This window comes from Colletotrichum spaethianum, assembly GCF_022836535.1.
Source record: "Colletotrichum spaethianum MAFF 239500 DNA, contig21, whole genome shotgun sequence".
NCBI lineage: Eukaryota > Fungi > Ascomycota > Sordariomycetes > Glomerellales > Glomerellaceae > Colletotrichum > Colletotrichum spaethianum.
The window spans coordinates 840,349-853,406 of NW_026054791.1; the positions used below are offsets into that span (position 1 = coordinate 840,349).

The 13,058-nt window shown below is 57.1% G+C and overlaps 5 protein-coding genes across 5 annotated transcripts; 2 read left to right on the forward strand and 3 right to left on the reverse strand.

Moving 5' to 3' along the window:
• Positions 1 to 459: 459 nt before the first annotated feature.
• Positions 460 to 3,407, reverse strand: ColSpa_08197 (E3 ubiquitin-protein ligase CHFR; the record flags this gene model as incomplete). Its single annotated transcript, XM_049274409.1, has 2 exons — positions 460 to 3,228; positions 3,357 to 3,407. The coding sequence occupies 2 exons, from the start codon at positions 3,405 to 3,407 to the stop codon at positions 460 to 462; spliced, it is 2,820 nt and encodes a 939-aa protein (XP_049130366.1).
• Positions 3,408 to 4,270: 863 nt separating this feature from the next.
• Positions 4,271 to 5,198, reverse strand: ColSpa_08198 (putative epoxide hydrolase; the record flags this gene model as incomplete). The annotated part of the gene is made up of 2 exons (XM_049274410.1): positions 4,271 to 5,001; positions 5,063 to 5,198. 2 exons carry the CDS (start codon positions 5,196 to 5,198, stop codon positions 4,271 to 4,273), a joined length of 867 nt encoding a protein of 288 aa, XP_049130367.1.
• A 910-nt stretch (positions 5,199 to 6,108) lies between these two features.
• Positions 6,109 to 6,707, forward strand: ColSpa_08199 (protein RER1; the record flags this gene model as incomplete). The annotated part of the gene is made up of 2 exons (XM_049274411.1): positions 6,109 to 6,559; positions 6,622 to 6,707. The coding sequence occupies 2 exons, from the start codon at positions 6,109 to 6,111 to the stop codon at positions 6,705 to 6,707; spliced, it is 537 nt and encodes a 178-aa protein (XP_049130368.1).
• A 675-nt stretch (positions 6,708 to 7,382) lies between these two features.
• Positions 7,383 to 8,827, forward strand: ColSpa_08200 (RNA polymerase II-associated protein RBA50; the record flags this gene model as incomplete). The annotated part of the gene is made up of 2 exons (XM_049274412.1): positions 7,383 to 7,653; positions 7,704 to 8,827. 2 exons carry the CDS (start codon positions 7,383 to 7,385, stop codon positions 8,825 to 8,827), a joined length of 1,395 nt encoding a protein of 464 aa, XP_049130369.1.
• Positions 8,828 to 9,687: 860 nt separating this feature from the next.
• On the reverse strand, positions 9,688 to 11,615 carry ColSpa_08201 (beta-1,2-xylosyltransferase 1; the record flags this gene model as incomplete). Its single annotated transcript, XM_049274413.1, has 2 exons — positions 9,688 to 9,763; positions 9,826 to 11,615. 2 exons carry the CDS (start codon positions 11,613 to 11,615, stop codon positions 9,688 to 9,690), a joined length of 1,866 nt encoding a protein of 621 aa, XP_049130370.1.
• Between the last annotated feature and the right edge of the window lie 1,443 nt (positions 11,616 to 13,058).

Here is a 13,058-nt window from a genome sequence, read left to right on the forward strand (position 1 = left end):
GGACCGTGAGACCCCCAGCCAGCTGGAAGTGGGCCGTCCGTAGTGGGGTGGATTCTTCAATTGGGTTCAGTTCGTCACCAAATAATCACGTCAGAGCCGCTAGCGGCCGAATGTGGGGTTGCTCGTTGTTGATGACGGAGCGGGGCCGGGAGTCGGGAGCCGTTGCGACGGCCGTGCCGAAGGTTGAGTCCAGTCGTACGGCTACCGATCATCGAGCACATGAAAAATGATCCGACGGCGCAGTGTGAGACTAACGAGATTTCGAGTCTCGTTCCAGTGTCCATGGTCATTCTTGACTGGTCAATCGATGCCCATTCGCCTGTAACTAGAGAAAGTATTCAAATCGTCCAGTGGGACCATACGCCGCTTTTCGCCCCCATCGCCGTTTCATTCATCATGGTCATGGACCCTATTACCAAAAACGCTCTTCATCGCTTCATGACATTACGCTGTATCTCCTTATGCATGATCGTCCAGCCGTCTCACGTACGGCGACGGAAACAGTCCCTTGGCGCCCATGTATACCCCAAAGAACCAGTCCCCATTAACATCCTCAATCTCCCTAATCTCCGCTCCCTTGGGGAACAACAGCTCATCCTCAGCCTTGGGGTACCAAGCCCACGTGGCACTCGCACGCATTCCGCCGCCGCCGTCGGGCGGGAACCCCTGCGTGAGGCCCTCGCCCGTCGGCGCATCGGCCGCGACGTCCCTAGTAACGAAGCGTTCACGCTTCTGCCCCCCTTCGTACCACCACCACTTTTGCGGCGCCTGTTCGGCGCTGCCCTCCGCTGGCGTTATTCGCAGGTTGCGCCCGCCTACGAGATCAGACAGGATGTGCCGTAGCTGCCCGCCGGGCCCGTCGCGGAAGCCGACCACGATCATCCGATGCCCATTGAGACACCGGCGCCAACCCACATGTCCATTTTCAGGACTGATCTGGTCGCGTGCCTCGAGGTTGGCGTAGCAGTTTGTGCAGATGTCGTAGTCGCCCGGCTGGGTATCCGGCTCGATAGAGCTAGTGCAGGTGAAGCAGTGATATCGGCTATGACTGGGAGGAATGGGGTCCTGGCAGACGTCGCAGCGGGTTGTGAAGGTCAGCGGCTTGAACGGGCCGATGCTGTGGACGTTGGGTCCCGTCAGAACCGCAGCGGATTGAGGCGGCCGAGGCGATCTGGGACTCGCAGGTGGTGTGTGCGACGGTTGAGGCTGGTAGGTCAGGGGCAGGAGAGGATGGGTGCACGACCGCCCCTGGTTCACGCAGTTGTTGCAGAAGCCCCAGTCGCCAAAGTTGCAAATGTCGCAGCGCCAGAAGCACTCGTTGGCCCAACTCAGACATCGCGCACAGAAGTTACCGCTTTCCAGCCTCTTGACCGGGTCATCGGTCGTAAGCGTCCGTCTGCCCTCCGCTCCGCCAGGAATGATCTTGGGCTGGAGGTACCGGTTTGCCGTCAGCATATGAGGCCTCGGAATATCCTCCTGTGCGGCGTGTCGAGCCTTTTCCCATTTGGCCCAGGCGCCGTACCCAAAGCCGAACCAATGCAGACAACCCTTTCCTGACCTGTAGCAATCAAGGCAAATGTTCCAGTTGCCGCTGGCGCAGATACTGCAGTTGTAGTGTAGCTCGTACTCGATGTGCTGCTTCGCGCACCGAGCGCACGTAATGGAAGGTTCAGGGTAGAGCTGCGATCGTGTCCTCTGGTGGCCAGGGGTAGTCGGACTGCCGATGCCGAGGCCCAGCCCGACCGGTCCTGATGTGGCCTGACTGATGATGGAGAGGTCCGCTGGCCGGTGGGATCGCTGCATGCGAGGCGATAGAGGTTCTATGGGAGGGGATGGAGCAAAGTTGGCAGACACCAGCGCTGACGCACTGGTCACCCGGTTGGCGAAGGTGAGGTCTCGTGGCGTTGGCGAAGTGGTAGTTGGAGACTGCGTCGTAGTAGGCACCGAGGGCGTACTGGAGCTTCTAGCTTCGGTAAAGGCGGTTCTATGAGCAGATGCCTCGCCAAACTGTGTTCGTGTCGATAAGTCGGTCTGCGAGCGGGTTGCCACCCGAGTTTCGGACTGCGTTGCTGGGAGTGGTGTCGTCGCACTACGGCCACCGCTTGAGGTCCGCCTCCTTCTCCGCCTCTCCTCCGGTCGAACCTCGAGATGCAGGGCGCTTTGCGAAAGTGGCGGCCGACTGCGATCCTCGGGGAAGCCACTCGCGCTGGTCGACCTGGAATGCGGCCGCTGTCTGCTGGTTGGCCTGCTGTTTTCCGATGCACTGGACCGAATCTCCTGCACTCTGTCAGGAGAGGACCGGGATTGCCCGGTCGCATTGTTCCTCCTCGCTGCCTCGGCCCTCGTGCGTTCCCTTTGCCTTCTTCGGTAGGCCTCTGTGATCTTGCGGCTCAGCTCGTCGTTCCGGCTCAAGTCAATATTGTCAAGATCCAGCCCGTCCAACAGCCCCTCCTCCTGGATTTGCCTGGCAAAGTCCTCAATCTCCCTCTCGATGTCGCGTTCACTCAGATCGCCTGAGCTTATCAGAGATCTCAGCGATGACTGGTGCTCGACTTGTCGGCGCCTCGTGTCGGATGACTCCTCGGAACGGTGCCTTGACTCACTCCCCCGCCGTCTCCTGTGATCGCTGGATCTCGCATCCGGTTGCAGCTGGTCTGCGCTGGATCGAGTTTCGTCGGCCCGGGGCCTTCGACTGCCCTCATGCCTGTTGCTGTGGCGGCTGTCCCGGCTGTGATCTCGGCTTCGTTGCATTCTGCCATCGGCAGAGCTGCTGTCCTCCCTCCGTCGTCGATGTCGCGGGGCTAGAGAAGATTCCACACCAGCTTCCCTGAGACTCAGCTCCCGCACATCTTCTAGCATCCTTCTCTCCTCCTCGTCCGCGCGCCTCTCTTCTTGGGTCCTCTCGAGGAGTTTAAGCTCAGGTAGTACTTGGTCGCCTGGTTTGTACTTCTTGCTCATCTCCTCCACGTCCGTCTCAGACCTTTTCCTGTCGGGGTTCGCCGCGACCAGCATGCCGAGGAGAGTTGCAACGGTGGCATTGTGCCTTGTATCGCGCACCGGCGCACGGCATGACGGGCAGGTGAAGATGTTAGTCCCTGGTGCGGGTGGACTTGGCGAGTTCTCGGCCTGGTTTGCCTGGAAAGAGAACCAGTCCTTCAAGCATGCGCCGCAATAGGTGTGCAGGCAATCGAGGAGAGTCAGAGGCTGATAGAGCAGCTCGGTGCAGATCTGCGAGGAAACATTCGGTCAGCATATAATGATCACACAACTTCTACCCCAAGCCAAAAAAAAAAAAAAAACTGCCCCTCTTCTAGGGCGACGCTACGGGCAAAGGATCAGACGAGCGGGCAACTCACAGAGCACGTCAGCTCCCTCTCGAGGTCGAGTCCTGGCTTTGAGGAATCCATGCAGGAACTGTCGCTCCGCGCGATCCCAAGAATGCCGGGCACGAAAGCAATGTCATGGGAAGAGTTGCGCCGGACGGTCGCGAGAGGGGGACATGTCCGTATTAAGAATGAGGACTGGCTGTCAGGCGGCTTGGGTGGCGGGGCCTCAGAGGCTGGGCGCGCCTGTGGCCGCTGCAACAGAGCACTCTCACAGGCTCACAGGCATGCAGAAAACTTGTGTAAGGGGGGAAAATTGGTCAGAAGCCGCCCTGCGGTGGATGGATGCGACGACAGCCCAACCCCACGTTGGTTCCCGTCCACCGCCGGCCCCCTAACCCCTGCTCTGAAGGCTCTGAAGTACATAGCTCCTACTGCATAAGCATCCCATCTTCCTCGCGGAGCTAATAAGCCGAGATCGCTGCAACCCCTCCGCTGTCTTTTGGGACGGGTAGTCCCCTGCAAGCTCCTGGAAATACGAGCCCAATGCCCACCAAAATCGGACATCTTCAGACTCGGAAAGCATGTTCTCAGCGAGGCATGTGGACTACTTCGGATGTGAGGCGGGCCTTCAGGAATACAGCAAGGCCCAGACAGACAGTCTCTTCAACGGGTATGCACCCCAAATGGGCGGACACACATGCTTTACAAGAGATGCTCAAAATAGACATCCCCCATCCTGCACTTCACCGCATGCACGAGAGCAAGGCCAAGCACACTCGGCATCGGGCTGACTGTGTTCTTGCATTGTCTTGTCCACGTTGGGTTGGTGGACGGGTTTCCCCAGGGAAACACCCATTCGCTTAGAACACTGGTCGCACAACATTATATGTCTTCTTCAGACTCAGACACTTCGCATACATTTTACATTCTCGGCCAGAATACCCTCAAGAGTGAGTCCACTCTGCCTTCTTCTTCTCGGCAAATGCCTTCATGCCTACCTTTTGGTCGTTGCTGCCAAACAGGCTGTGGAACACTCTTCGCTCGAACTCGACGCCGTCTCGCAGGGGAAGATCCTGGCTCTTGTTCACAACCTCCTTGCATGCGTTGATGGCCACCCTCGAGTACCCGGCAATCGTCTCAGCCGTCTTCAGCGTCTCCTCCATGAGAGCCTCGTACGAGGGGTACGCCTTCGCCGCAAGGCCCCACTTCTCGGCGTCGGCTCCGGTGAATGACTTGCCCGTCAAGATCAGCTCCATGGCCTTGGACTTTCCGATGGCCCGGGTCAAACGCTGGCTGCCTCCAGCACCGGGGATGGTGCCGAGCTTGATTTCGGGCTGGCCAAAGTTGGCCGTCTCGGTACAATAGAGGATGTCGCACATCATCGACAGCTCGCAGCCTCCACCGAGGGCGTGGCCAGAGACAGCAGCGATGATGGGCTTCTTAATCTGAGTGGTGAGGAGAGACCAAGACTCGATAAAGGACTTGGTGTAGGCCTCGGAAAAGGTAAGAGGTGCCATCTCCTTGATGTCGGCACCAGCGGCGAAGGCCTTCTGAGAACCGGTGAGGATGATGACGGAGGTGTCGTCGGACTCGTTAAATGCTCTCAGCGCATCGTTGAGCTCGTGAATGAGAGGAGTGCAGAGGGCGTTCAACGCCTTGGGGCGGTTCAACGTCACTAAAGTGGATCACGGTCAGCGTCATGAAGAAGTGGTGAGTGTAGCTATGAGCGCAATCACCTTGTCCAACACCGGGCTTCGGCTGAGAGACTTGGATGTATTCATACGACTTGCTGGCAAATCCCCGCGCAAGCCTGGGCAGCGTCGGGGCCTGCAATCGTGAGGCGACGGGCCGAAGGTATCTGAAAGAGTTCATGACGACGACGAAGCTCTGGTCGTGGCTTGGAGAAAGAGTACAGGAGATAATGCAATGATCACAGGGGGTTAATTGAATTGCAAACTAGGTCAACAGAGGATTGCTTCAATTGGTAGAGTATCCTGGTTGTGAACTGCTCTCGAAGATCAAAAGATGAGCTGTGATGTAACAGACAGGTCAATGTCAAGCTCCAGCTTATCCAAGCTCTAGGGATGATAGCTGGAAAGCATCGGCTCTGGAATGGAATGCCGAGGATACAGTCGGTCGGGCGCTGCGCACTGTGGCTGCTTCCCCCGCGTCACAGGCTCGACGGTCTTCATTGCTCCTGGAGCCACAGGATCTCTAACAAGACCCGTTTTCGCAGATGGGGCCCCACCACGTTCGAGCTTACGCCGTCTGGGTCGCTGGTTCCAAGGTTCACCTCAGTTGGAGTCTGGGAGCTGCGCCACAGGGGATCCCTCTGGGGCCTTTCAGGGGATCCAATCACTGGGCAGCGCAATCTAATCCCTGGGGTGGCCGGATAAGACTCGGGCAAAACAGCAGACGGACGGGACGCGGCGCTGCTGCCACCTGAAAGGAAAGAAGGGACAGGTTGTACCAAGCCTTACGTGGCTGAACCCATTTCTAGAGATCCCGTCAACCCAAAAATTCGTCCGGACAGATCGCGACAGCGGCGGCCTCTTTCTACAGCATCCCTCATTTCCGCTTTGCACTCTTTCCTACGGGTCGATAATCGTTTCAGCCCACGTCCGTATCCTGAAATCAGCTCCTTGCACGATACCGCACGCAGAGTTTCGTCCGCGCAAACATCGCCCAAGATGGACTCCGTCGAGCCAGAACAGACTGCCTTCTCCTCGGTCACAGCACACACCTCGAAGCTGCAAAGAGTACGGCTGCCCCAACGTCTGCCATGCTGGAACCCGCTCATGCTAATCCGTCGCAGCAATACCAGGCGCTCCTCGATCAGTCCACGCCCTACGTGCTCTACAGATGGATCAGCACCGGAGCCTTCCTGCTCGTCTTCTTCGCCCGCATCTTCGTAGCGCAAGGCTGGTACATCGTCGCATACGCGCTCGGCATCTACCTGCTCAACCTATTCCTGGCCTTCTTGCAGCCCAAGTTTGATCCCTCCAACGAGGCGATGGACAATGAGATGGAGGACGGCGGTGTTGGCATTCTCCCCACCAAGCAGGACGAGGAGTTCCGCCCCTTCATCCGCCGCCTCCCCGAGTTCAAGTTCTGGTACTGGGCCACCCGCGCCATCCTCATCGCCTTCTTCTGCAGTTGGTGGGAAATCTTCAATGTCCCCGTCTTCTGGCCCGTCCTGGTCATGTACTGGTTCATCCTCTTCTTCCTGACGAGTACGTAAACCCCCGTCCTTCCTGCTTCGGCTTTCTTGGCGCAAGCTGACACCCAATTCCAGTGCGCAAGCAGATCCAGCACATGATCAAGTACCGCTACGTCCCCTTTACTTTTGGCAAGAAGAACTACGCCAAGAACAGCTCCTAGGGGAGCACGCAACTTAACGACGCGATGGAATCAAGCGGGTTTTACGAGGCAGGTCGTTGTCACGCCCCTGTGAAGGCGAGGGCAAGTGTGTAAGTCTAGGCACGCAGAAAAATTAGACAGCATGTGAGGACGAAATACACATTTTGACGAAGTCTGGATTGTGACGATGGGAGGGGACTGTATGTATAGATGGAAATGGCGCGTGGGTATGAGTGCATGGATGGTTGCGACGGCGAACTACACGGGGCGCATCAGGTGGTCGCTCCTGCACGGTCGGGAGCAATTGCCCCGTTGATGAGTGACGTTTTTGCTTTGAAAATCATTCATCTCATACTACGTATTGTAATAGAGAAGACAAGTGTTGTCTACAATTCTTCATTCATTCACCGCTCCAAGCATTTCACTCTCGGAAAGAAGCCAAGCTTGACAGCTAGGGGCAGGTGGTGCTGTTGGCTTCGTCCGATAAAGCTGATAAGGCTCACGGTCCGGGCGCTGGCGCAACTACCCCGAACTGTCAGCCTCGTGGAACTTTTCCGGGCCAATTGCACCGTCCTCGCCAACGCGACCGCGACCACAGCTCTCCGCCCTCAATTGTCGAAGCCCCCCTCGTCCTCCTGCAACCCGACCCACGACTTTGCGATTGCGGCATCTTACGAACGCATTGATATATACACGATGTCGTCCTCGGCGCCTCGCGGCGGCGAGCGCATGATCCATCAGGATTTCATCGCCAGGATCCGCTACTCCAACGCCCTCCCGCCTCCCCCCAACCCGCCCAAGCTGCTCGACATCCCGAACACCGGCCTGGCTAGCGGCCAGTACACAACGCCTGGCTTCGCGTCGCGTCTGGCGAGAGAGCAACCCTTGAATATTGAGGTCGATGCGGAGCTCGGCATGCCCTTGGACCTAGTAGGCATGCCAGGCATCTTCGACGGAGACGAGAGCTGTAAGCGCGGTTGCATCATGATCAAGAACCAGCAATTAACATTCTCCCAGCTATCCAGGCATCTTCGCACCCGCCTGCCGTCCACCCACACGACAGGGCTCTTCTCCGGCCGCTCTCTACCCTGGGCCGAGCCAAGAGCAACGCCGACGCATCAGTCTCCTTCCTGCGAAGAACCGAATACATCTCCTCCGTGGCCCCCAGGAAAGCGGGCGTCGCCGCGGGAGCTTTCATCAACCCTAAGATCAAGCGCACGGAGAAGCGCCGCTCTCCCGAGCCGGACAAAGACTCGCCTGCAGCCATCAGGCGCAAGATCGAGAAGAGCTTCGAGAGTGCCGAGCGCTTCCTCAGCAACCCAAGCCGCCATCGCCATCCCAGCAAGCCCAACGTCCATCTCACTTCCTCGTACCCTCTGCTACCCGACCACGACGCATTCCCCGACTCAGGCGCGTACGTCACTGTCAAGCTCCTTACGAACCCCGTGGCCAGCTCCAACAAGTACGATCGCCGCCTGCTCAGTGGTCTGCTGCGTCCTCTCGACAGGAGCCCCGAGGAGAACGAGGCCTTCCAGGCTGCTGTCGAAGCTCACGAGCGCGACCCCGCTCGCAACCCCAAACCCGCCAACCTGATGGACTACAGCTTCTTCCTTCCCAAGACCCAGACCACGGGCGACAACTTCCGGACTAAGTTCGACCCGGAGAACCCCGATCACGACGACGACTCGCTCTACACACACCAGAGTGGTTCCAACGGCTGCTTCCAGTTCTCCCGTCTCCGTGCGTATGAGACGACCAAGGAGACGGAGTTGGACCACAACTCCAAGTACAGCGAAGAGGTCATCCTCGCTTTCAACGACGAGCCCTCGGGCAGCAAGCAGAAGGCCGCGTACTACTACCCGGTTATCCAGCGTACTACCATCCGTCCCCAGCGTGCCAAGAACATTGCGCGCACGCTGAGCCAAGTGGACGATGAATCGCAGGTTGTCAATGAAGTGGAGGTTTCCATCACTGACCCCAAGGGAGCACCTCGTGAGAACATGAGGCGGTACAAAGAGAAGCCGATAGGCTATGTAGAGGAGGTCCAGGACCCCTTCCCTCCCGTTGAGGGCGCTGCCCCTGGAACGCCCTCGGACCGGGATGCCGATGGCGATGCCGACGGAGATGAGGATGAAGACTAAGAGGTTGGAGAGGAAGCGAGGAAATACAATTCATACCATGACATAGCGCGTTGCTGGGAAGGGGGTTTCATGGCAGCATCAAAAGCAATTTCCGCACAGCTCAATAGGGTGTTGTAACATCAGTTCTTCTTTTCCCGCAGACCATTTGGCGTTTGGGTGTGATCAAAAGGCGGTCGTGATGAGTGGCCATCGAGAGACAGCAAGGAGCACCCAGAGGAGTTGAAATAATCACAAAAATGGAGCGTGCTGGTTTACGCTGCTGCCGACCGATCTGACGAGGACCAGCGTGACATGCAGCAACAGAGTGTGAGATATTGTGAGACTCTGCTTGAGATTCTCGAGTGCATCACATCCGCGTGGAAGGTGGCTATATACGGGAACGCTTCCTACCGGTCTCATCAACAGCCTAAGACACGGATTTCTAGAAACATGGCGCCCCCTCTTGGAGCCGACAAATCAGGTCATGATGTCGATTAGGTGTATGTAACTTCTATACCGCAAACGCGGGAGACATGGCGGCGGTTCCTTTGCCCACCAACTCATCGAGTCTTTCCCGCCCACATCATACAAACTTCTCTTCCGTAACGGACAAACGAAACCATGGCTGCCAAGAATCCCCCCTCCCCTTTAGCATGGTGTAAGGAACAGTTTTCCTTCAAGAGGCAGACAACGCAGCCCCTGATACCCTGACCCGTCCGATCCCGATTCGTGTAGTGTAACAGAAAAGAAAAGATGACTCCCTATTTTATCTCCCTTTTCCCTATTGCTTTGGGAGTAAATACACAAATGTCTCATTACCACGTTTGAAACCACGACGGCGGTTTGGAAACTCGTCGCTAGCAAAGCAAACTCTCCGGCGACTACGCCGGCGGTGGCGGGACGGCTCCGACGGAGAAGCCAATGGTGTCTCTCTTGTCGTCGATGACGCGGCCGTATCTGCGGAAAAGGTCAGTATTACGGTTTCACAGTGACGAAAGACCGGTGAGGAGGCTACTCACTCCAAGAGGAGGCGGAAAAACCAGACTTCCATGTCCTCCTTACGAAGCACCTTGTTCGCCCACTCGCGGCTGCTGATGGCCATGCGCTCCGCCTCGTTGCGGCCCAGCGCGCCGTCGCCGAAGAAGCGCACGGCCTCGAGCCAGTCGTCGCCCTGCAGGCTCAGGGGCACGTAGTGCGCCCAGGGGCGGAGCCACTCAAAGTGCCACTCGCGGAAGATGGCGAGCTTGAAGACGAGAGAGCGCGACTGCAGGAAGGCGTAGAAGCGGCCCGAGAAGGCGTTGCCGTCCATGTCGAGGAGGTACTTGTACTTCCAGGCGTCCTGCTGCTCGGCGTGGCCCTGGACCTTGAAAAACTCCTTTTGCGCATCGCAGTCACCCGGATCGCACTGCCCGACATGCGAGAAGTAGACGTCAATGATGTCGCGGTAGTCGCCGCGGGGAACCTCCTTAACCTCCCACTTGGGGCTCTTCTCGTCGCCGCGGTTGGTGTAGATCTTTGCCTGGTCGGCAGCATTGACCTTTTGTACAAAGTGCTGGCGGTGCTGGCGGCGCCAGCCGCCGTTGCGCGAGAAGCCGCCCGTCGTGGAGCCGCGCCAGTACAGACGATCCTGCTTCTGCTCCCAGGACATGTCCTTGGACTCGTCGTAGGCGACCTTTTTGTACCAGTACCATGGCGAGGGGTAGAGGATGTCGTTGTAAGACGAGATCTTGGACTGGGAGAAGATGGGGAAGAGATCGTGAACGACGTTGTATGCGTTGGGGCGGTCGAAGAAGCCGTAGGTCGAGCTGAGGGAGGGCGAGAGACAGATATCGGACATGGCGGTGGCATTATAGACGAAACCGAGCTCGCTGACGCCGTACTTGCTTCGGTCATCCGAGAGCTCGTCCTCCTCGAGGCCGCGAGAGGGGGTGTCTGGCGGGCAGGACATGCGGGAATGCGTCCATGTCGGCTGGTGGGCGAAGACGTTGAAGCGAGTCTGCTTGTACTCCACAATGATATTTCCGTCGCTAAGGTCGCCCGCGCGCTTCGTGAATGTGTTCTCGGGGTTCACGGCCGCATTCGCCTTGGGCATGTTGACGTCCTTGGCGCGAGTAACGAGGCGGGCCAGGTCCTCGTGGGGGACCACGACGCGCGGCTCGTCATGGATATTGAAGGCGATGTCCATGCTGGGCAGGTACTGTATGAATTTCTCAATCATACCTGAGGTCGCCTCGCGCTGCCAGTCCTGTCCGCCTTGGATGTGCGATATCTTGTGGTCTCGGATCAGGAGGCCGATCAGATTGTTGTCGAAGCCCAGCGCCTCTCTGGCGCGCTCCCGTATCGTCGACGGCTTCAGGCCCCAGAATGGCGTGAGCATCTCGTTTATCATGTCGAACTCATCGATGAGCTGCACGCCATTCGCCTTTGCGAACTCGAACCACTTGTCGAAGTGCGGTGGCGGCGGGATGCCGTAGCGCCTCCTATACTCCTTGACGGCGTCCTCGAGCGTCTTAGACTGGCGCTTCAGCGTGTCCTGGAACTCCCTCTCGGCGGATGTCATGAGATGCCACATGGGATGTGAGCCGCTGCCGGAGGCGGGCTTCGGTCGCCTGTCGGGAGGAGAGCCGCCGCCGCCGTTATTGGCAGCATCATCGCTGGCCGGTTTCTGGTCTTGCGGGGGTGGAGCAGGCTTCGCAACCCCTGGAATGGAAGCTATCGGTCGCTGGTCGGGGGGGAGTCTGAATATCGTGTATGCACATATCGTCAGGAAGGCGATGAGGCCGACCATCGTCCATTGGCGACGGCGCATGGTGATGGTGTTGCCGCGGCCCCCTCGCGGCGGGCTGTGTCGTTATCGAGGTGTCGTCGAGAGCTTTAGGAGGTGGCAGCCAGTTGTGCCTGGTCGTCCTCGTGCGTCGATGGATTCAAGAAGAGAGGGAAGAACGGAATTAGCGCTTCATTGCAATGAGAAGCATTGAACCCCCTGCGAAATTCTGCAGCCCTCGTTGTGCGTCGTCGGCAATAAGGAAAAAAGTGTTGCAGTAATCGTAACGGCGATGGTGCATGTGCTACCCAACTGCCAGACTTTAGGTCTAAGCAGGGCGGAAGCTAGTGTACGGCAGTCGAAGCAAGTTGTCTGATTGATGCGCCCCTAAAATCGCCTGGAACAAGGCCCGGGCCAGGAAAGTTGGAACGCGTCCACTGGGGCACGCTAAGTTAACAGGGGTTATAATTGGACATCCCTGAGCCACAAGGAGCTTGGTCTTACTCTTAAAGATTACGTCTTCACGGAAAAGGCACCGACAATCGTTAGTTCAGCTCTTGAACGCTTTTGATGCCGTCCGTCGTCCTTCCCAGTGCTCCCCTTCTGAACCTGTCAAAGACTGCAGCACAGATAGCAACTGTGGATGTGGCAAGCCAAGAACGTTTCTTCATCGTCTTTCACTTACATGCTGATAACCCAGCTTGTCGGTATCAGTATTTTGCCCGGCGACTAGCGCACGTGCTTGTTGAACTAGATTCGACAACCAGAATGGGGCAAAGGCCTAGGCCTTGCTCTCTCTACAGAGATGCATCGTGTTGTGGGAGAAGAAAAGCTCATCCGGTCGGAGAGCAGGAGTGTTTACGCCTGAGTCTTTAAGAGTCTTGGCCAGGTCATGATTTCGCCATAGAACGTTGGAGACGCCCAGAAGGGTATGGATTTACGCATTTCGGCCATCCTACACTGTACCTCAAAATTGTGAATAGTCAAAATGAGTTATCGACGACATCTCATGCGGAATCTGCCGGTAGAGGTGCCCACTCAGCTCACAAGCGTAAATGATGTGAACGATGCCTTATTGAACATTTACTCAAGTCACTCGTTTTGAATGAGACCAGATATGCAGAAGTCGTCATTTGTGAGGGATCGGACGGGAGGGATGCAGCTTTGACAGCAGAGAAGAAGAGAAAGAAGCCAAAGAAGCAAAGAAGCAATATTATCTAGCAGCGTCACAAGACCCGCGTTCGAATGCAAGTAACCAGGGAAATGCTGACCTCATATATGTATGACAACTCAGCATGTCTTGACCAGCAATCAGTGCAACAGGCAAACTCAACCCGCCAATCAAAAATTGTGGTTTGTCGACTTGAGTGTAAAATCTTGGAGCTTCGGTTTGTCAACGTGTTCGATTTTGACCCTCAAGGCTCTTGAGAAACACGCACAAAAAAACAATGCATGACATACCTGCATCGCATCAACGACCCATCACGT